This window comes from Lissotriton helveticus, chromosome 10, assembly GCF_964261635.1.
Source record: "Lissotriton helveticus chromosome 10, aLisHel1.1, whole genome shotgun sequence".
In the NCBI taxonomy this organism is placed as follows: Eukaryota; Metazoa; Chordata; class Amphibia; order Caudata; family Salamandridae; genus Lissotriton; species Lissotriton helveticus.
In genome coordinates this window covers 1,202,070,550-1,202,095,172 of record NC_136071.1, presented here as the reverse complement: position 1 = coordinate 1,202,095,172, position 24,623 = coordinate 1,202,070,550, and the positions used below count along the sequence as shown (strand labels likewise).

General features: G+C 49.2%; 1 protein-coding gene across 2 annotated transcripts in view; it reads right to left on the bottom strand.

Annotated features, from left to right (window-relative positions):
- Positions 1-140: 140 nt before the first annotated feature.
- The window catches only part of TMLHE (trimethyllysine hydroxylase, epsilon), a 123,209-nt gene continuing 98,726 nt past the window's right edge, over positions 141-24,623 (bottom strand). For both annotated transcript variants that reach the window (XM_078664063.1, XM_078664062.1), the window contains 3 exons: positions 23,768-24,004; positions 23,165-23,303; positions 141-2,022 (listed from right to left, as the gene is read on the bottom strand). In XM_078664063.1, coding sequence (XP_078520189.1) covers positions 1,891-2,022; positions 23,165-23,303; positions 23,768-24,004 — 508 coding nt within the window. In that variant the 3' untranslated portion in view covers positions 141-1,890. The remainder of the gene's footprint in view (positions 2,023-23,164; positions 23,304-23,767; positions 24,005-24,623) is intronic.

The window sequence follows — 24,623 nt, the reverse complement described above, 5'->3', positions numbered from 1 at the left end:
TAAAAATGCAAGACATATACTTCATCCAACCCCTCATACAACCCGGTTTTCCATTCACAGAGTGTGACTATAGGCACCCTTCCCACCCATTCTAAGGCTCATGGGGCATTGTCGCCACTGAGAACAAGTAGGTACAAATGTTTCTTTCTTTCTTTCTCAAGGCACAACTAACCATCTATGACTACGATTGATACTTTTAGTGTTCAACGGCCGTCCTCTTTATTCCCTGGTTTACAACTGCTGGATTTCATAACATAGAGTGTGTGTTTTATGTTCAGTGTTGGCGTGTCTTGTATTGTCATTTTTACTTGCAGGACACAGCAACAGTGTTTGCTCAACAGTTATGGCGAAGGAGAATATTTATCACTATATATCACCTTCCTACAGGTCACCGATACAAACGCTGGATGAAGTATATGTCTTGCATTTTTAATGTTGTGTTTCTCTTTCAGATTACTAAGTAGAATACCTCCTGGGTATTGTATTTTGTGCGTTACAATTTGGCATGCCTATCACGTAGAAGCTCTACTTGTACATATATCACTTTTAAACATTTATTTACTTTGAACTATTCTTTCGACATCTGCTCGATTTATAGTGAGCACAGAAGGGATCTTGCTTGGTCCAGCAGAAGAAGCCTGAGCGCTTCGAAACATGTTGACGTACACAGGAGGGTTTATCCATTAAAGCAATACACCTCCAACCCACCTTTTTAACAGTACCAGCTCCAAGGAATATTAAAGTTTTTTAGTCAACAAGAGCCAGGTACTTTTTAATTCACTACTTCACTCACTCCTGACCCTTCCACTCACCTTCCTACACAGCACTTAGTTTTCTGTAAATCAGTGCTCCCACGTAGTCGTAGGTCGTAGCACGCCCGTCCCGCAGCGGGGCAGGAAGACCCCCACGATAAAGCATGACACCACGGGCCCTTTTGGTGTGTGAGGGGTATTAACACAAACACTGTGTGCTTCCAACCACTGTAGGAAACACACGCAACCTGTGAGTACATGATTCTGAATCTATCTGAGGGTGGATCTTTTGGGTTTCTGAAACGTCCCAAGGAAACAACCTGCACGTGCACATACTGAGCTAAAATGACCTCCAACCTGTGCAAAAATTATGTCCAGCTTCCAACAGCAGACAGAAGGTATGTGCGCATGAAAGCCAGAGAACGAATAGGGAGGGGGGTCAGAACAGGCACCAACAGGCCTGAAAGAAGAAGTGCTGAGACACAAGAGTGAGGGGCTCCCAAAATGTGCTTGGGCAAAGCTTTAACATAATCCAAACACCCAGGGCCCCCATTCCCATTAAGAGACAGAAGTAACTAAATGACAGTGAGGTGCCCAGTGGCACGGAGGAGTGCCCCATGACCAGCACCACTCTCAGTATCTGTGATTGGAGCTGATGGAATGGGTCTGCCATTACTTCTTGGAGCCAAGAGTGAACATAAATGCAAGTGGTCACCAGCCAGACCTGGATCGTTGAACTAAAAATCAGGCAAGTGACAAGGAAGTGACGAGGCAATATCAACGTAGGCCACTAAGGCGTTGACTCTGTCCTCTCGGTCATCCTACAGGCAGTGGCTGGGAGTACAGGAAGCTTGCAATGCACTCAGAAGGCACTATAAAAAGCACACAAGTATATAACTAGCAACAACTAATACTGCATTGCATGGCTTGAGTGAGATGACGCACCAGCACAGTACAGGCTGCAGCCACCACAAGCCGCATAATTGGTGCTTTCCGTGTTGGAGCGACCCTACTGCATGAGGCGAGGTTCTCGACACCCACAAGGTGCATCATTCTTGGTCCAAGGAGTGCAAAGGTTTCTCTTTCTTGAAAGACCTTGAAAGCTTCTGAAAATCAAGTTCCATGTGTACTTTTTCCACTAGGCTTTCAGTCCAAGCAGGCGAGCAGCATTCAGTACATCATCCCTGGTGAGATAGCAGCCGCAAAGCTGCCGATAACCGTTGAAAGCCTCTCGGCCATGCAAAACACGCCAGTTGTCCACAAACAATGCCTGGAAGAAAAGGAAATGTATCAGGACCACATCTTCTCATCTTGAAGCCACAGACAATTTATGCTGAGTTACTATTATATTTTTTTAACTATTATTATAGTTTCAATACAACTTTTGATGTCACTTGTTGTGGGGCTGAGACTGTTCTGAACAGCAGTTTTTCCCCACTGACCCAGATCCGTGGAAGGAAGACTGGCAGACTCCTCTGATGTGCACTGCATTTGAATCAGCTCTAAAATGATGCCCGGCTAAGAATGTGTTCATACTTCTAGAGAAGACGCAGACCCAGCCCATCCATGCTACTTATTGCACTGCTTCTGTGCGAGTCCTGAAAGTATTATTAAACAACATGCAGACCCATCCCATCGCTGCCGTTCATTGCACTGCTCTACAAGTCCGAACTGTTGGAACCAGCGCTGTCTGGGTGGCCAAAGGGATGCCTCAGCCAGGCAGCAGCACCTTATGTGGTGCGACATGTTGTCAGCCCCAACCCCAACCTCTCAATCCTAATAACGCAATTTCACATGGCCATAGGGTGTACTCTGAGATGCGACGACATCAGTAATATGTACATACACAGAATTATGACACTTTTAGCAGCACTGCAGGATGAGGCCACGTGGGTAAACCCACTGTTGAGAGGTAAAGTGCTTTTCGCCGAAGAACAACTTATAAACAAGCATTTGCAATGCAATAGGTCTCGCATTATGAAAGTTTGAGCTATTGGTCTTGTAAATGACAATTTTTTTATTTATGTGTTGATTTTGAAAATAGCGAAATTAATAGCTTTGTCATTTTCAATGCCAATAGTTATAACTTTCGCACATGTGACGACTATAGCATTTGTAATGCAACATGTTTTGTATTTACGTGACTTAGATGTATTGATATTACAAATAGCAACGGCTTTTAATTTTTTTAAATAATTAATACTTAAATAAAAGTGATTGTAATTTATATTGGCAATAGCTTAAACTTTTGTAAATAACGTTTGTGAAGATTATGTTCAGTGTATTTTATTGTGATGAAAATCCAAGAACATAAGTGAAATAACATCTTTTTGTGACATTTGTAATAAAGCTTGAAACATTGAGAGAACATAATTGAACCAGTTGTTGTTGAATGGTTGCACAGATTGATGCTGTGGTGGTGGTGCTGCTGAGTTTTCTCTGAATCTGCACCCTGAATCTGCACCCACAATCTGCACCCTGAATCTGCACCCTGAATCTGCACCCTGAATCTGCACTCTGAATCTGCACTCTGAATCTGCACTCTGAATCTGCACTCTGAATCTGCACTCTGAATCTGCACCCACAATCTGCACCCACAATCTGCACTCTGAATCTGCACCCACAATCTGCACCCACAATCTGCACCCACAATCTGCACTCTGAATCTGCACCCACAATCTGCACCCAGAATCTGCACCCAGAATCTGCACCCACAATCTGCACCCACAATCTGCACTCTGAATCTGCACCCACAATCTGCACCCACAATCTGCACCCACAATCTGCACCCACAATCTGCACCCACAATCTGCACCCACAATCTGCACTCTGAATCTGCACCCACAATCTGCACTCTGAATCTGCACCCACAATCTGCACCCACAATCTGCACCCACAATCTGCACCCACAATCTGCACCCACAATCTGCACCCACAATCTGCACTCTGAATCTGCACTCTGAATCTGCACCCACAATCTGCGCTCTGAATCTGCACCCACAATCTGCACCCACAATCTGCACCCACAATCTGCACTCTGAATCTGCACCCACAATCTGCACCCACAATCTGCACCCACAATCTGCACCCACAATCTGCACACACAATCTGCACACACAATCTGCACTCTGAATCTGCACTCTGAATCTGCACCCACAATCTGCGCTCTGAATCTGCACCCACAATCTGCACCCACAATCTGCACCCACAATCTGCACTCTGAATCTGCACCCACAATCTGCACCCACAATCTGCACCCACACTCTGCACCCACACTCTGCACCCACACTCTGCACCCACACTCTGCACCCACACTCTGCACCCACACTCTGCACCCACAATCTGCACTCTGAATCTGCACTCTGAATCTGGACTCTGAATCTGCACTCTGAATCTGCACTCTGAATCTGCACCCACAATCTGCACCCACAATCTGCACCCACAATCTGCACCCACAATCTGCACTCACAATCCTCACTCTGCACACTGCACTCTGAATCTGCACTCTGCACACTGCTCTCTGAATCTGCACTCTGCACTCTACATATGGTATGTTATGCTTACATACGTTCCATATATTATCCATGTATATGCCACATTTAGTTAAGAATATATGTTCTGTTTAGTTACATTACTTTGTTTGTATACCCTTTTATGCTGCTCTAAAGTTATTTCAGTGGGTGAAATGCGGAGCCTGGGTAGCAGGAAGGAGAAGAAAACAGTACAACTTAACAATACTAAATATATTGTAAAAAACACAAAACGCTCGATTTCAAAGTGCTGTTGTTTCAGCTGCTGTATTGTAATTGTTGTTGATAGTTTAAGAATATTCTAATAAACGACTAACGACCAAGTAAAACGGTTAAAAGGAAATGTAAAGAAAAAGAAAAGAAAGGGAAAACAAGGCAGTGCTGGGAGGGGGGCTGCGCAACAACTGAAGTGCTCTGGTTGCACGGCCTGCGGCCGTGTGAAGTGATAAACCTTTGAAGTATGTCACGGCGCCTGAGGGGAGAGCAGAGTTCTGACGGCAAAGTTAGGGGAGGAGAAGTAAAGGCTGTGTTTGCGAGGGGAGGTGCTGGTGTGGGAGGAGCGCTGCTAGGGGAGGAGAAGCCCTGGCCGTGAATGCTCGTGCATGTTCACGTGAACTGCAAGAAAACGCCGGGCTGAAACCCCTTAGCTTGAAGAGGATTTTGCCGACATGAATTCGATCCTATCCATTCCTGCGGAATGGGACAGGCTCGACCTAACCAACACCGCCAACCAGTCTCATGGGGCACGGGTGGTCCACAGACAGTCACCCATGCTTACTTTGCGCCGGTACCACCCTGGTCCATATGGGCACTTTCACACACATACGCACCGACACCCTAATGCGGTTCCGTTAATACCAAATGGGTCAATAGATAATACTCCGCAGTCTCCATGGCTACAAGCCTCCACCACTCTCCAGTTCAGCCCCCGTCCCAGACACCTCCGATGGAAGCTCATCAGCCCCTCCTCCGAACACAAAGCCACTCTTAGCTGAGGTCACACCTCGTCTGGGTCCCTTGAAAGCAGGTGGGGAAAGGCAGTAAGCATAAACAAGAGGCATACGTAAACAAAGGGCGGCTTGGCACTACTCAGGAAGTTTGTCAACAAGTTGCGAAGCAGAAACAGGCTAAGAGCAATCATTTGTTACAAACAGGGGTTCAGCAGGGCCGTCTGGCACCAGCTCAGTTCTGAAAAGCACAGGGGGTCACGCAGTCTCTTGATCGGCTCCCGAAGTTCCTCTGAAGTGTCCCTCCAGCCTAGTCCTCACACTTCTACCTGGCGCCACAAAGTCTTTAATAGGGCTAGATGGGGATAGGGCAGTTGGGCCAGTGAGGGGACAAGCAGTGAATGGGGAACAACACACAGAGGAGCCTCTGGGCATGAGGAGGCCCCCGACGGTCACATGTTCATCCAGGCTGTGCTCCGGCAATCTGGGCACACGGTCTGGAGCACAACGAGATGAGTCGCATCAGACACTTCAGGTTACATGAAGAAGAGTTGCGATTCTGTACCTTTCTGGAATTGAGGCACTATGTCTAGCACACCTTGATGCCGGTTGCACCAGATAATTCCAGACACACACACAGGTGCAGGTTCCACTAAGCCTCACATGGTGGAATACGACTCTGCAATGGATGCATGTCCCACCTCCAAGTGTCACAACCTGTGACTCGGACACTGCGCCCAATCATCAGGAAGTTGGCATGGTACACAAGAGTAATGCAGAACAGTCGACGAAGAGGGCCACCTAGGATCCCACAACCGGTGAATCTGCTCACCACCATCCAGATGTTTAGGCATGATGAGGTCCCTGCAGTACAGGAATCACTTCACCGCAGAAGCGGGAAAAGTCTTGAGTTCTGCACTAGCCACACCGGGCTCCGGGCAGGATTCCGTAGTTCTAAGCTCACACCACGCTGACCAGGTTTCAGCAGGCCATGGGGAAACTTAGAGGGCAACGCTCGCCAGATGTCACTGGTAGAGGGTGTGGGCCACTCATAGGAGATATTTGATATCCCTGAGACCTCCAAGAGAATGGGAGATGCGCCATTCGGTCCTTGAGAGCCCACTTCAGGGCACTATACGTCAGCAGGTTGTCAGCCCAGGTCAGCCACTGTTCAGGGAGGCACGCTGTCCTTTCCATGGGCAGGTACACTCCGTGTGCATGATAGAGTTCGCTGGAAATGTGCACCGTGCAGACCAGGTTCTCCGGTCCTGTGTCCTCACAAGTGGATCTCTCCTCCTGGTGGAGTGGCGCTGGGTATTTATACCCCATTGGGCTGTGGAGTTGGAAGAAGGTTCAAATGGTATTGCTTTGAAACACAGACAAGTCCCCTAAATTTCCGCCCTGTCTGCCATGAGGCGGCAGAATGCAGGCCTCCGTCTTCATGGGGGCTGTGATCTGGCCTCAGGGGCCAGGTGTCACAATCTCTGCCCCTCATGTATTCTGGCAGACCCACAAATGGCAGAGGTCGGCTATCTCAATTGAATGCCCAATGGTTTATGGCTGTCTCTGGGGGAATGCCCAGATGTGCTCCCCCAGCCTTCGGTGTTGAGAGGAGCCAAACACCATGGCACACAGAGAGCTTGATGCCCAGAAATGTCCTCTTTCCCTAAGTGGCATTTTCACACAATCTAATGCCAAGCCCACTGTTACTATTGGAAGGGGTTGGCCTAGAGAATCCATTGAAGGAAAAAAGATCATGAGACTGCACCACTGCAACCCCTTATTGCAGCTTGAGATACTGGCGACCCTTTCCCCAGGCTAACTTACGGGAAGAGCAAGCTGTAGGAATGAATATGCTACTTACCAGTATGCATCTGTTCTTGGCATGTAGGGCTGCTAACATTCATATCTTTTGCATAGATCGCCGCCTAGTGTTGGGTCCGGATGATTGCACATTGTTGTCCTGGAAGAGTCTTCGAAGTATCACGAGATAGGTGGCTCCTCCCCTGGACTACAGTGCGCATGGGCATCGACTCCATCCTCAGATTGTTTTTAGCCATTGTGGCGAAGATGGAGTGTAATAGTGTAAGCGATGGCCATGCCTAAGAGAAAATGCAAGAAAAGTCTACAGCCGCTACAGGCGCCGGGGAGGAGGGCGGGCGATATGAATGTCAGCAGCCCTACATGCCAAGAACAGATGCATACTGGTAAGTAGCATATTCAGTTCGAGGCATGTGGGCTGCTAAATTCATATCTTTTGCATAGAATATATAGCAGTCCCTCCATTAGCGGCGGTTGCCCGTGCCAGCTGCAGAAACCTGAAAAAGTGTCTTGAGAACAGCCTGTCCTACAGCTGCTTGCTGCTTGGAATGCACATCAACACAGTAGTGTTTTGTAAAGGTATGTGGTGTAACCCATGTGGCTGCTCTGCAAATGTCTTCTAAAGGAATGTTCCCCAGGAAAGCCATGGATGCCCCCAATTTGCGTGTGGAGTGCGCCCTTGGGGGTATTGTTAAGGTACGTTTAGCTTTTTGATAACAGATTTGGATGCACTTAACAATCCACCTGACTATTCCTGCTTTTGAAATAGGGTTGCCTTTGTGCTGTGGCGAGAAGGCAACAAAAAGTTGTTGTGTTTTCCTAAAGTGTTGTGTCCTGTCAATATAGTACATCAGTGCCCTCCTAACGTCCAATGTATGGAGCATTCTTTCTGCCACCGTTTGTGGGTTTTGGAAGAATGCGGGCAGGTCAATAGTTTGGTTGAGATGAAACTGTGACACCACCTTCGGAAGGAATTTGGGGTTAGTGCGTAGTACCACCCTATTTGTATGAATTTGTATGAATGGCTCCTGGATTGTGAGCGCTTGCAGCTCACTGACACGTCTCAGTGAAGTGATAACAATAAGGAAAGCCACTTTCCATGTTAGGAACTGGAGTTCACACGAGTGCAGTGGCTCAAAAGGTGGGCCCATCAGCCTGGTGAGGACCACATTGAGGTTCCACACCAGAGCTGGCGGTGTTCTTGGGGGAATGACTCGTTTCAGACCCTTTAGGAAGGCTTTAATGGCAGGCACTCTGAAGACAGAGAGATGTTGCCTGTTCTGAAGATAAGCTGCTATGGCGGATAGATGGATCCGAATGGAAGTGTACGCTAGATTGCACTTGTAAAGATGTAACAGATAGCAAATGATGTTAGGGATAGATGCATCTAGCGGGTTTATGTTATTGGCTGTACAGTGAATGACGAAACGCTTCCATTTTGCTGCATAGCAAGCTCTGGTAGTTGGCTTCCTTGCCTCTTTGATGATGTCCATGCATTCTGGAGGTAAGTGAAGGTAGCCAAACTCTAGGACTTCAGGAGCCAGATCGCCAGGTTGAGCTGTTGCGGATCTGGATGCTGAATGTCTCCATGGTTCTGCGTCAAGAGCCTGGGTGTTAGGCGCAGCCTTTGATGCGGCACCACTGAGAGTTCCAGAAACGTGGTGTACCATGGTTGGCGTGCCCACGTTGGAGCAACCAGGATGAGTGTCATCGAGTGCTGCCGTAGTTTTCTTGCCACCAGCGGTATCAGAGGTGCTGGTGGAAAAGCGTACGCAAATTTGCCTGACCAGTTCATCCATATCGCATTCCCCTGCGACTGTGGGTGAGGGAACCTGGCGGCAAAGTGTTGGCATTTTGCGTTTTCGCTTGTGGCAAACAGGTCTATCGCCGGATGACCCCACTGCTGGAAGTACGGGCGGAGTACTGATGGATGTAACTCCCACTCGTGCATTTGATGGCTGTATCTGCTGAGCAGATCCGCCATTTGATTGTCCTTGCCCGGGAGGTGTTCTGCCATGAGGAAAATGTTCCTCTGAATGGCCCACTTCCACATGCTCTGAGCCAGATGAGACAGCTGTGGCGAGTGGGTGCCTCCCTGCTTCTGGATGTAGTACATCGCTGTCATGTTGTCCGTCCGGACTAACACTACCTTGTTGCATAGATGTACATTGAAGGACTTGAGCGCCATGAAGATTGCCATCAGTTCTAAATAGTTGATGTGCATCTTCTGTTGCTGCGTCGTCCATAGTCCCTGCACTGTGTAATTGAGCACATGAGCTCCCCATCCCTGGAGAGATGCGTCCGTTGTCAGGATAATCTGTGGCACTGGCTCCTGGAACGGTCGGCCCTTGCAAAGGTTGTGTGGATTCCACCAATGCAGAGAGTTGTATGCCCGACCGGTAACCAACACTAGGTCTGTTAATTGTCCCCGAGCCTGTGTCCACTGATTTGCTAAGCACTCCTGGAGCGGGCGCATATGCAACCTCGCGTGAGGGACTATGAAGATGCAGGAGGCCATCATGCCTATCAACTGCATGAACACTCGCGCTGGAAGCGAGTGTTGCGGTCTGAACCTTTGGATTAGAGACTGTATGCTGTCTATTCTGACCTTGTTTGGCTGAGCCATCGCAGTCAGGGTATTTATTGTCGCACCCAGAAACTGCCGCACATGTGCCGGTTGAAGGTGCGACTTTGGGTAGTTCAACGAGAAGCCCAGATTGTGGTGGTCGACATGTCCGCGGCACACTGTTGTTCTGACTTTGCTTGAATGAGCCAGTCGTCTAGGTAGGGGTAGACATGTATGTTCTGCCTCCTGAGGTGCGCCGCTACCGTCGCCAGACACTTGGTAAACACTCTGGGGGCGGTGGTCACTCCGAAGGGTAAGACTTTGAACTGATAATGCCTGCCTTGGATAGTGAACCTGAGGTACTTCCTGTGGGACGGGTGTAGTGGTATGTGGAAATAAGCATCCTTGAGGTCTAAGGTTGCTTGGAAGTCCCCTTGGTTCAGCAAGGGAAGAATCTGTTGCAGTGTAAGCATATGGAAATGTTCTGACAGTATATACAGGTTGAGGGGGCGTAGATCCAGAATGGGTCTGAGGGATCCGTCTTTCTTTGGAATGAGGAAGTACAGGGAATAGACCCCCGTGCCTTCCTCCTCCACTGGCACGAGCTCGATTGCGCCTTTTTGCAGCATCACCACTACTTCTTGCTGCAATAAGTGCAAGTGCTCTGCGGACATAGGTCGTTGCCTTACTGGAATGTTGGGTGGAGTGGACGTTAACTCTAGACAATAACCGTACTGGACAAGTTGTCTTACCCACCTGTCTGTGGTGATGTTTGTCCAGACTGGCAGGAACAGCTGGAGTCTCCCCCCGACACGTGTTAAATGGTCGGGGGGCAGTGACAGAGAGTCACTGTTTGTTAGTGGCAGAGGAACGGGAGTTGTTGTTTCCTCTGCCACGTCCTCTGGTGCTGTTTCCTCGATAACCCCCTTTATTCTGCTTGGGGTACGAGGACTGTGCTCCACCTCTAGTGAACTGAGATTGTTGACCCATCTGTCCTCGGGTAACCCCACGTGCACCTGAGCGACGAAAAGTGTTGCCCCGGAATTGTTGTGACTGAAGGGCCCCCATAGATTTAGCTGTTTCGTTGTCTTTCTTAATCTTTTCGAGGGTGGTGTCAACATCAGGACCAAACAGTCTATCAGGATTGACGGGCTGGTTCAGTATGGTTGTTTGAATCTCTGGTTTAAACCCTGATATGCGTAGCCACGCTTGTCGTCTTAGCATGACGCTAGTGTTAATAGCCCTAGCTGCTGTGTCTGCAGCATCAAGTCCACATTTTATTGCTGCGTTGGAGATGAGTTTTCCCTCCTCTATGAGCAGTTTGGTACCCTCTTGAAACTGCGTAGGCAGGTGTTGTGAAAGTTGCTCTAGGGTGTCGTAATGCGCCCTATCATAACGTGCCAATAGCGCCTGCGTGTTCGCTATACGCCAGAAATTGGCAGCCTGCGCAGCTATTCTTTTGCCGCCTGCCTCAAGCACTTTAGACTCCTTGTCTGGGGGAGGAGCTTCACCAGTCGTTTGGGAGTTCGCCCGTTTGCGGGCATTTGCGACCACAAGAGAGTCAAGAGGCAACTGCCCCCGAATATATGCTGGGTCTGCAGGTGCCGGCCTGTATTTCTTCTCGATGCGTGGGTTGACCACTCTCGCTCTGGTAGGCTCCTTAAAGATTTCTGCAGCATGTTTAAGGACCCCTTTTAGCATTGGAAGTGTCTTGACTGTTCTTTCAGAGACAGAAAAAGTGTCAAATAGAAAATCTTCCTCCACTGGGTCAGCATGCATGTCCACGTCATGATTAGCAGCTGCCCGTTCAATTAGTGCATGAAATCCTGCAGAATCCTCTGTTGGGGATGCCCGTGCACTGAAAAGCTGTGGGTCTTGTCCCACAGGTTGGTGTCCCTGGTCACCGGTGTCATCATAGGAATCCTGTTGTGAATCAGGGTCATTGATGGGGAAACTGTACTGGTCATCCAGTCCTTCTTCCTCTCCCCCAGAATGTTCAGGGGAAGGTGTTGGACTTCTCCTGGGCGGAGGCTGGATAGGTTCAACCAGTTCAGGAATGTCCTGTGTAGGCCTTTTCTTCTTTAGTGGAATAACATAGGATTCCACTGGCTGGGAAGTGATTTTCCGCTTATAAAGTGTCAACTTGCCAGTGTTCGCGTCGATAAAACGCTCAGATTCGTCTCCTGAGTCGTGTTGTCGACCTGATAGTCCGCCCGACGTGGAAGAGCTTGTTGACTTTGGCGCCGTCTTTGGTGCAAAGGCCTTTGGTGCTTCCTTTGGCGGCAGAATGTATAAAAGCTTGGCAGTAGGCTTTGCAGGCACGTCTTGCGACTTCAGGTGCGACAGCGCGGAGGCCGACGTCGCAGCAGCCTTCTCACGAATCCGTTGCAATGAACTAGTGATTTGGGATGCGCTACTCGCCGAGGCACCTGGCGCCGATGAGGATGCTGCCAACGGGCCGCCGCCCCCGACTTTCTGGGGCTCTTTTGGAGGCTTAGACGTTGATGCCGCAGCTTTAGACACAGAGTCCTTGGACTTATGAGTCGAGGCTCCGCTCTTGGATCCGAAGGATTTTGTAGACTCCGCTTCGACTATGCGTCCGTCTAACGGTGCCCCCGTCGGCACTGAGTGTTTGTCGACGACTTTTGCAGACTTCGCCTGCGCCGCTCCGGTCGACCCTTGACGGACGGCCTTCTTTGAGGACGCATCCCCCGCCGATAACTTCGGCACTGTCGAGTCGACAGTCTTCTTCGACTTCGGTGGCCCGGAGGTCGACGGAGCCGATGAGGTAGCAGGCTTTGGTGGTTTAGATGGAACGTCCGCCATCTTAGTTGCACTCGAATCCGGTAGTTTCGGTTTCGATTTGGCGTCGGCCATTTTAGGTGCAGTCGATACCGTTGGTTTCAGTTTCGGTTTCGATATGGGCTGCGTAGCCCCCGCATGAATGTCCGTGGCCGGGCCTGAAGGCGGGGCCGTGGCTTGCGGTTCCGGGGCCGTGGCTTGCGGTTCCGGGTCTTGGGTAAGGCCGAGTGGCGATCCCGTGACCTGAGCCTGATCCGTATAACTGTCGGGGCATAGCTCATCCCCTGAGCTATCTTCCGCGGCCCCATAAACTTCTTCGTCGTCCCCTACCTCGTCGACGTATTCAAGGTCTTGCTCCAAGACCCCGTCGTCTTCTTCGGGATCGGCCTCGACCTCCGTCGCCGGTGGTGAGATTTGAAGATGATGGCGTAGGCTCTCTTCTTCTGGGCCGTCGAAGATGTTATCGGGTGCCGGTGCCGCCCGCTGGGCCTCGAGGCGCACCGCGCGCCGAAGCTTGAGTGTTTTCTTTGACCTGAACTTGGAGCAGGCCATGCAGTTCTCCTCGTTATGCTCCGGCGAGAGGCATTTATTGCAGACCGGGTGCACGTCGATATGTGGATATTTGGACCCACAGACGGGACAGTATTTAAACGGGCTCCGGTCCATGTTGAAAAAGTCGTGGTCTTGCTGCGATGAGAAGGCCTCGATGTCCGAAGAGTAACTCGACTCCGCAGATTCCGCCTCAAAGAGACGGGATAAACTCGAGACCGTACGCAAACAATACCGACGTAGGTAACGAAGGCCTTTTGGCCTTAAAGAAGTAAGTTTTCTCGGTTTCGACAGAGAGACGTCGATACCGCATCCGAACCCAATGGCGGAAAAAAAAAATCTGGGGATGGAGCCGATGCCCATGCGCACTGTAGTCCAGGGGAGGAGCCACCTATCTCAGGATACTTCGAAGACTCTTCCAGGACAACAATGTGCGATCATCCGGACCCAACACTAGGCGGCGATCTATGCAAAAGATATGAATTTAGCAGCCCACATGCCTCGAACAGTGGGTTTCCGTTGCTGTAACCCCCCTACTTTTTGCCAGATTTCTGAAGCACTTTTCCTTGGTGTGCCCTGGGTCCCTGCCAATCAGGTTCCCAGGACCTGTGTTCTTTCCCCAAAAACTAAACCAATTTGCATCTCTGGCCACAAGGGTCTGCCCCTGGTAAATGGTACCATAGGTACCCAGGGCACTGGGACCAGACAAGGCCTCTACGGGCTGCAGCACTTATTGTGCCACTCTTACAGGCCCTGTGCCCTGACACACACACACACACACACTGCCTTTGCCGGCTGAGTGTCTTGGTTCAGAACAAAACAAAGAGTCGACATGGCACACAAACCTGTGTGCCATGCCCACAAAACACTGCCCTGGCATACCTCAGTCACCACTCTAGATGGGTGCCCTATGCCAGTGGTGTGGGTACAGGTGCATGAGCCCTGTACCCCTACAGTACCCAGGTCCATTCCTGGGCACTGTAAGTTCAGTGCTGCCATGAAGACTATATGGTGCTGGGAGGTCGTCATCACAAACTCCACAGCAGCATGATGGCTACACTGAAGACTGAGAAGTTTGGTATCAAACTTCTCAGCACATTAAATCCACACTGATGGCAGTGTGAGATTTATTGTAAAAATGCACGACAGAGGGCAACTTAGAGTTGCCCCCTGAAACTAACCCACAACCCCCATCCTGCCTGAGAGGCTGCTTAGGCTGCCACCCAGCAGACATGTTGCTGGACCCCTGGGTGGAGAGCCCCCCCGCTCTCCTGGGCCTGCAACAATGCACATCCTGGGGCGAGGTGCTAGGCCTCCTCCCCCAGGATGGACAGGGGAAGCTTCAAAGGCATGCCGCCTTTGTGAGCTTCTCCAGGCCACTTGCTGTACTCAGCAACTGGCCTCCACCGGTTCTGACCCCCACTCTGGCGGGAAAACCAAAGTGAGGAAAGGGGGTGTGCCAGCCTCTGCCAACTCCACCCCTCAGATGGGGGAGGCGAGGTGAAGCACGACCCCGGGCTCTCGCCATCTTGAGGATGGGAAGCCCTACCCAATCAGACAGGCTCCTGCCCCCTCCGACTGGAGAGTGGCAGGATAGGGGGTGTACTCACCCCAGGGATGGGACCTATTGGTCCCTGAACTTCCCCTACTTGTAAAGCCCCTAAATTTAGTATTTAGGGGCACACTGAACCTTCCTTATTCAGATCCAGATTCCGAAACTACAAAGAAGAACAAGAAGAAAGAAGACCTGCCGTGCAGCTGCTAACAAGAGGACTACACCAACTGACTTGACCCCAGCCCTACCGGCCTGTCGACCCTCGAACCTGCTCCTGCTAAACCCTGGCGTCTCCTGTGGGCAGCAACCTCAAAAACCCCGGAGGACCTGACTGCCTTGCTCATCCAAAGACTGGGACTCCCATGAGCAGTGGTTCTGCTCAAAGATCTACAACCCCTGGTGCCAGCCAGGAACTGCGAATCCAGCACACTCTGCACCCGCCGAGCCTGGCCTGTGCCTGTGCCTGACGGAACAAAGACCATGAGGATGTCCCCCCGGTGACTGTGACCCAAGGACCCTCCTCGACGCTCCTGACTATACCTGCAGCCTCAAAACAAGGGACCCGTCCAACTGCGACCAGCTATGGGTAAGATTTCCCGACACCAAAAGACACCCCTGCACCCGGCACTAACGGCCCCCTGTGCCCAACTCCTTGGTGTCTACCTAACCTACAGTTTCTCAACTTACCTCTTGAATTGGTGATCACACCTGAAAATCGCTGTCCCCGAGCTAGTAGCCTTTGTTCGTCTTGCAGCTTTCCCATTGAAATCCAATGGGCGCCCGACGGCCCAATAGCACCCTGCACCGAGTCACCCGAGTGCCACTGGAAGTGCAGCATCTGTTCTATTCTACTTCTCCACTTGTCCTGTGTCAGTGACCCAGAACTCAGTTCCCACAGCTGCGTGGTCTGCCTGCTAGCAGCCTTCAACCAAAGGCCCCCCACCCGCCATGGGCTAACATTGAGCCTACTCTCTCTGCACCCGGCTGCCCCTGTGCCGCTGAGGGTATAACTACTGTACCTACCTGAACCTGGGAGACCCCTGAGTCTGACCCCAGAACCTTAACTCTGCCAGTCGAGTACTTACCTGAAAATCGATAACCTACATTTTCTCCATAGCGTAACATTGACTGGTTTTCACTTGGAAATTCTTCTAAGTGTCAAGTTTTGAAACTTTGAAATATTCACAAAAAATTATCCGATCTACGAAAACAAAATTACTCACCTGTTACCAGGAGAGATCGGAGTGCTGGATCTTTGTGCCCAGCACTGACCTTAAAAAGTAATTACAACTGTGATTTTCCGATAACCTGATTTTCCTCCATAGGACAACATTGGCTGGTTTTTGCCAGAAATTCTTGTGTCGATTTTTGAAACATACAAATATTCCTTAAAAATCGCCTGTGAAACAAAAACGATTTCTTTCAACTGTTTACAGGAGATGCACCAGGGCTGAATCCAGGATCCATCCGTAAGAAAAGCATAGGTAAAGTAAATGATATTGCATTTTACTTAAAATCCCCTTGAGCTCAATGTTATAATTGTGTTTAACTTGTGTTGCATATTGCAACCTCTGTACCTATTGCATTTAAAAGTCTATTGCTCATTGAAAGTATTCAACTGTAGCATCTTATTCTGAGAAAGTATTTTTATACCTACTTGTGGTTCTAAAATAAAACAACAATATATTTTTATATACAAAACAATTGGCCTAGAGTTCAGTTCTTGAGTGTGTGAGACCACTTGCTGGCTGAGTGTGAACAACAAATGCTTTACACTGTCCTCTGATACTGCCTTGCTGCTCGACCCAGCTACCACTTTAGAGAGTAAGGTTATATCTAACTTCTGCCAAACCTCTGGGGACTGTGGACTCTGTGCACACTGTACCTTACTTTGGTGCAGAATATACAGAGCCACTTTCTTACACAAGCCTCCTTCGTAGGGGAACCCTCATGGGTCTTCCATTCTACCAGGGCAGGTGACACCCATGAGTGCCTGCCCAGCCCTTCACCTTCCATCCTAGTGGAGGCTAAAGGCCTCCTCCCTATGGACCATGTCTGCTATGGGCCAACAGGAGTAAACATGCAAGAGCATTCTCACAGACCTGCTGTGGCAGTTAGGACACATGTTTAAAAGCACAGTCTATGCGAGTGCGCACACTGGTCCGCAATAGCAGGTCGGACATGCTGGTAAACCACACCAGAGGTGTTAAGTGCGCACTCAGGCCGCAATTGCAGGCCTGAACAGCATTTACAAGCATTATGTCTGCACCATGTCCTATGTGCACTTTCCCACTGCAGTACAGTGGAAAAGGGCCCAGAGCCTTAGGACTCCACCCGAGAACCAGCACGTACACCGGCATGCCATCGCAAGCCAGAGGCCTGAATCTCAAGGACACCCGTGGTGTCCATATGCTACCCGGATGACAAAGGTGGTCACGTTAAGAACTTCTGTGGTGTCAACGAGCACACCAGCCCTTCTTGGCAGGCTGGAGGTGGAGGCCTAAAAATATCACTGGCGCAAGGGCTCAGGTCAACCAGCACTAGCAAGCCGGACACAAGCCCAGCACAACCTCGGTGCTAGCGTACCCACCGCTTGTCATGACAGGTGGACGATCTTCATCATGCTCTCTGCTAAGAGCTACTGCCTATGAGACGTAGGAAGGGTGCGCACACTTCCACACTGCACCAACAGTGGGGAAGGGCTCTGGCCCTAGGGTCGCAAAGGGCCCACAGCAACCTCAGAAGGTGTCCCATGGAGGTCAACTGACCTCCGACGTAGGTGCTCTACCCTGTTCAGGCAGTGGTCATGCTCTGGCCCCACCGAGCTCCTTGCCTACCCCAAGCTGCACCCGTCAGGAAGTACCGTAGAGCCGCTCCAGCAGTAGGGAAGGCCCCGTCCGGGATGGCTCACCCGTGGAGATGACAACCTGAGTTGGAGACATAATGGACCAACGAGTCCCGCGGGCCATAATCAGTGCCACGTCTTCCTACTCGCCAATGCCGTACTCGTCTTGGGCATTGGGTGTACCTTTTCATAGGGCACTCCCTGGGACGACACTTAGCCCAATCGTACAAGCACCCTGCTCCTAACCAGTGTGGGTAGGGTTCTCGTATAATACCATTGCAGTGCAGTAGGAATATGCTCCAAGTTCTAGGGTCATGAATAGAGAGTAGGTGAAGACTAGGAGGACAAAAAATAAAGTTTCAGGGATATTCTCCTAAGACCGCTATATCCAACATGAAAGTACTCTCCAAACAAAATGCAGACCCATCCCATCTCCGCTACTCATTGTACTGCTGTATGAGTCCCGAACGTACTTCCTAACAAAATGCAGACCCAGTCCATCTCTGCTACTTATTGCACTGCTTTATCAATCCGAACTTTCTTCCAAACAAGCCCTCTCTGCTACATATGGCAATTCTCTATCTGCCAAACAAGATGCAGACCAGGCCCATCTGTGCTACTTTTTTTCGAAAAAGTATGTATAGTACGTATGGATTATATGTGGTTTTTACTTTTGTATATTGATATGCATTTTATATTTGTTTAAATTAACAGCCCTGAAGAAGTCCTTTAACGGAACGAAACGCGTCAGCTGTATCTTTGTGAACACTGATGAAATTGGATTAAAAAGAAAACTTTGAATAAGATTGGTGCTGGATCTAAAATAACATAGTCTTTTGTCCAGTCTCAATGTGTGGTGCACCTGTGCTTAGGTTGTATATTGTTATGATCCCTTAGGGATTTGCTCAGTGACGGGGGGTGCGTTTCAGTGTGCACACAGGCCCCAATAAGAAGAGAGGGTCCAGAATATCAGAGGGATAGCAGGCCAGGTGCTGAGATCTGAGGGTTCCACTGTCAAACTTGTTTTTATAATCCCAAGGGGTGCATGACATGCATGAGGGGGAGAGTCTGAACATTTATATAGTGCACCCCAGACATTGCCATCCACCCAAGTCAGAAGATCAACAAAGAAGGGTATTGGGGCAGTGAATGGTCTCTCTCATTGTGAAGATTACCCTGGCAGAAAAATAATGATTCCTATCCACCCCCCTTGGGCACAAGACTGTGAAATGACAACCAATGAATGCAGCAACACTAAGAACCTTCATTCAACAGCCAATGACGGCAGCAACACTGACACACCATTCATTCAACAGCCAATGACGGCAGCAACACTGACACACCCTTCATTTAATAACCAATGACTCCAGCAACACTGACACAGACACCCTTCATTTAACAACCAATGACGGCAGCAACACTAAAAACCTTCATTCAACAGCCAATGACGGCAGCAACACTGACACACCCTTCATTTAACAACCAATTACTCCAGTAACACTGAACCGCTTCATTTAACAACCAATGGCGCCAGCAACACTGAACCCCTGCATTCAACAGCCAATGACAGCAGCAACACTGACACCCTTCATTTAACAACCAATGACGGCAGCAACACTAAACCCCTTATTTCAACAACCAATGACGGCAGCAACACTGACACCCTTCATTTAACAACCAATGACTGCAGGAACACTGACACCCTTCATTTAACAACCAATGACTGCAGCAACACTGAACCCCTTGATTCAACAACCAATGACTCCAGCAACAGTGACACCCTTCATTTAACAACCAATGACTCCAGTAACACTGAAAACCTTCATTGAACAACCAATGACTCCAGCAACACTGAACCCCTGCAGTCAACAACCAATGACAGCCGCAACACTGAAAACCTTCATTCAAAAGCCAATGATGGCAGCAACACTAAGACGACCTTCATTTAACAACCAATGACTCCAGCAACACTGAACCCCTTCATTCAACAACCAATGACTGCAGCAACACTGAACCCCTTCATTCAACAACCAATGACAGCAGCAACACTAAACCCCTTCATTCAACAACCAATGACTGCAGCAACACTGACACCCTTCATTTAACAACCAATGACTGCAGCAACACTGAATCGCTTCATTTAACAACCAATGACGGCAGCAACACTGAACCCCTTCATTCAACAACCAATGATGGCAGCAACACTGACACCCTTCATTTAACAACCAATGACGGCAGCAACACTGAACCCCTTCATTCAACAACCAATGACGGCAGCAACACTGACACCCTTCATTTAACAACCAATGACGGCAGCAACACTGACACCCTTCATTTAACAACCAATGACGGCAGCGACACTGAACCCCTTCATTTAACAACCAATGACGGCAGCAACACTGACACCCTTCATTTAACAACCAATGAGGGCAGCAACACTGACACCCTTCATTCAACAACCAATGACGGCAGCAACACTGAACCCCTTCATTCAACAACCAATGACTCCAGCAACACTGACACAGACACCCTTCATTTAACAACCAATGACGGCAGCAACACTAAAAACCTTCATTCAACAGCCAATGACGGCAGCAACACTGACACACCCTTCATTTAACAACCAATTACTCCAGTAACACTGAACCGCTTCATTTAACAACCAATGACGCCAGCAACACTGAACCCCTGCATTCAACAGCCAATGACAGCAGCAACACTGACACCCTTCATTTAACAACCAATGACGGCAGCAACACTAAACCCCTTATTTCAACAACCAATGACGGCAGCAACACTGACACCCTTCATTTAACAACCAATGACTGCAGGAACACTGACACCCTTCATTTAACAACCAATGACTGCAGCAACACTGAACCCCTTCATTCAACAACCAATGACTCCAGCAACAGTGACACCCTTCATTTAACAACTAATGACTCCAGTAACACTGAAAACCTTCATTGAACAACCAATGACTCCAGCAACACGGACACGCTTCATTTAACAAACAATGACTGCAGCAAAACGGACACCCTTCATTTACCAACCAATGACTGCGGGAACACTGACACCCTTTATTCAACAACCAATGACTGCAGCAACACAAGCCCTTCATCCAACAACCAATGACTGCAGCAACACTGAACCCCTTCATTTAACAACCAATGACGGCAGCAACACTGACACCCTTCATTTAACAACCAATGACTCCAGCAACACTGACACCCTTCATTTAACAACCAATGACTGCAGCAACACTGACACCCTTCATTTAACAACCAATGACTGCAGCAACACTGAACCCCTTCATTCAACAACCAATGACTGCAGCAACACTGACACCCTTCATTTAACAACCAATGACGGCAGCAACACTGACACCCTTCATTTAACAACCAATGACTGCAGCAACACTGAACCCCTTCATTCAACAACCAATGACTGCAGCAACACTGACACCCTTCATTTAACAACCAATGACGGCAGCAACACTGACACCCTTCATTTAACAACCAATGACTCCAGCAACACTGACACCCTTCATTTAGCAACCAATGACTGCAGCAACACTGAACCCCTTCATTCAACAACCAATGACTGCAGCAACACTGACACCCTTCATTTAACAACCAATGACGGCAGCAACACTGACACCCTTCATTTAACAACCAATGACTCCAGCAACACTGACACCCTTCATTTAACAACCAATGACTGCAGAAACACTGACACCCTTCATTTAACAACCAATGGCTGCAGCAACACTGAACCCCTTCATTCAACAACCAATGACTGCAGCAACACTGACACCCTTCATTTAACAACCAATGACTGCAGCAACACTGACACCCTTCATTTAACAACCAATGACTGCAGCAACACTGACACACTTCATTTAACAACCAATGACGGCAGCAACATTGAACCCCTTCATTCAACAACCAATGACGGCAGCAACACAACCCCTTCATTCAACAACCAATGACGGCAGCAACACTGAACCCCTTCATTCAACAACCAATGAGGCAGCAACACTGAACCCCTTCATTCAACAACCAATGACGGCAGCAACACTGACACCCTTCATTCAACAACCACTGACTGCTGCAGTACTGGTACCCTTCATTTCACAACCAATGATTGCAGCAACACTGAACCCCTTCATTCAACAACCAATGACGGAAGCAACACGGACACCCTTCATTTAACAACCAATGGCTGCAGCACCACTGAAAACCTACAAAACCCGGCAGGGAATCTTCAGGAATTGACAGTAAGAAGGTGAATTTCTACCTCACCAAGCAACAACTGCAGACAAATAGAATCCTTTGAGAAACAAATGCCAAAAAGCTAGAATATAAGTGCATGTCAAGGAGTTAGGATGACAAGTCTGTTTTAGAGGATCACGCCTTATTCCCCAGTTCTTAGCAAAAGAAGTTAATTTTTAGAAAACATGCTTGAAGTAGGGGTGTCAGATGGGAGTTTGGAGGAACTGTCAGGTTGTGGGGTTGGCCTTTCTGAACAGAGACATGCATATTAAAATGCTGTGGGTGTCTAGTGTGTGACGGTTCCGTGGGCATCAATTCATTGATCAGACCATGTAAGTCTTAACTGTTCCGGTCAATGTTTCCAGATGTGAGTAAACAAAGTAAAGTTCAATTTGAAGGTATCCAGTTGTGAGTGGACTTCATAAGTAAACCAAAGGAGCCCTGCGAGTTGAAAAGAAGTCAGATGCCTTTCTCCACCAGGCAGTCTCACCAGAGACTGCAGGATCTAATAAGAAAAGATCACTTTGTGTGACACCTTGCACACAGACTGCGGTCCAGCATAGAGCAGCCACTGATGGACCACTGATGGAGATGCTGCTGTAGGGGCTTCCATCACCTCTCTTCTGCCAGGTGTTGGCAGATCGACCCTTGCGGGTTGGGGTGACCTGCCTGGCAGATGTAGTTGCCTCACTCAGCATCTTCTGCCTTCCCTGGTGGAGACATTGGGACAAACATGGCAGATGACAGGACTCCTGACATATCTCTTCTCACTTCTTTTCAATTGCACTGCCAGCGCTGTTGGTCGCAGGGAGATGGAGGCATCTTGGGAAGTGGCAGCTGGAACCTGCAGCCCCCTTGGAACTTGAGCTCTGGTTCCATCTGCTGAATGATGGACCACTAGTTGTCTTGTGTCTCCGTCTCCATTTCTCATCTGGAGCCTCCATTTCATGTTGTTCGTCCTCTATCATTTCTTGAGAAGGGCTGCAGCCTCTGCGCCGTTCTTCGGGGAGGTGTGAACCCTGTGTGTATGTGACATGGATTTCATGCTGTGTTGGAATGTCCTTAGTTGTGGGCACGGGGCCACTGACACAAGAACTCTGAAGTCAGGACTCTACTACCATCCTTGCATTTCTCTTTGAGAGGCAGCAGAGAGACTGCAATTCATTATTTTTAAGTCTCTCATCCTTATGACCGACATTGACACAAGTCTTTTCTTTCTTACCATTTTGTTTTCACCTTTTATTCGATTTCACTTGTTTGACAGATGGTAAAACCCCTGGAAGATCCCCGCTGGAACCAATGGCTCTGGTGCCCTACTAACCTCAGCCAAGGCTCACAGCCTATCCATGCACTTCCAGGACAGGGCTGCTGGAGGCATCTATAACAACACCCTACGTTGCCAAGACCTTTCTCAGCGAGCACATACCAAATCAACAAACACAGTGGGAAAGGCTTGGGACGCGCACCTGGCACCAACATGCGACAGTGCCCAGGGGCAGCAGGGCACGCACTCTAGAACCTACCAGTCCTGGCTTCAGCTTCACCCACAGCTCGTTCTCCGGCTTCCTCAGCTCTGTGGTCAGAGTCCGGTGTGCCACGTACCAGCGGTGCACAACGTCATGAGGAACAGTGGTGATGACAGCGCGGTCATAGTTGTTATATCTAGAGAGAAGGAGAGCATGTCTTTAAATAATTCAGACATTGGGGTCATTCACACCATGAATATAAGGCTTGCCACAGCCCCTCCATCCAACACTCAGAGACCAAGAGAGGTTCTGCCACCGCCCAGCATGCAGTCCTGCATTGCCCAAGCACACCACAGTGAATGCCACTAGCCCTTGAAACTAACAACTCAGCCTCCCAATGAAGAGGCTTCTCGCAGGACCCCCGTAAGGAGCAGTGATCACTGACAAAGCACACAAAAACGAGCCGCAGGGCGTTGGGCAAATCCCAGGGGTTTCTCACCATCCATAGACCTCTGTTCTGCATGAGCCTCTTGTGTTTGAACTTTAAGAGGAAGCCTAGTTACACGTAAACAATGAGTAGATAACTTTACTTGGAGAACAGTATGCCAAACTCCACTGTAAAGAAGCAGTGATTTCATCCTCCCATTCCAGAGCGAGCACCTGATCATGTAGAGCTCCTTGTTCCAGGAGTAGGCGCTGAGCACCGGTCCCACGCCAATCATGTGGTTGTCGCAGATGTGCGTGTGCTCGATGTACTCGTGCTTCAGAGGCACCGTGCTGAGAAGGTGGAAGTCGTCCGGGTGGTGCTGACGTAGCTGGTCCGCTGCGTAGAACCCGTCCACCAGCAGCGTGCGACCCCCCGTGCCACTGTGCGCCAGGCAGTGGAAGAGCTGCATTCTGGGAAGGAAGAAGAATGAAGACAACCATCAGGCACATCAACGTGTATTTATTTATTTATTTGTTGAGCTTGTAGAGCGCGACAGCTACCCGGCGCTAAAAGAGGCAGTGAACCAGAGAGGCTAGAAGAAAAACTAACAAGCTGAGGGATTATTGGTTGAACAGCCAGGTCTTTATAGCTCTACGGAAACGAACATAGCTGGCCTCTGAACGAATGGTGAAAGGGAGAGAATTCCAAAGTCTGGGACCTAAAAAGGAAAAAGATCTGCCGCCCATTCTTCCAAGTCTATATTTGGGCAATCAGAAAAAGCCTTGTGATGAGGAACGGAGACAGCGTGCAGGTGTATAGGTTTTAACAAGAGATTGTACATAACTGGGTGCGTTACCTGTTTTTATTTTATGCATGTAGCTCAATGTTTTTAATTTGACTCGGCTCTCTACTTTAAGCCAGTGAAGGTCGCGTAGGCGTCCCGTGATGTGATCAGTTCTGTGACTGCCGCAAAGTAAACGCGCAGCAGCATTTTGAACTAGTTGGAGACGTCTCGTGACTGCCTTGTTTGCCCCTAAGTAAAGTACATTTCCGTAATCCAACCGAGAGGTTATCAGGGCATTTATTACG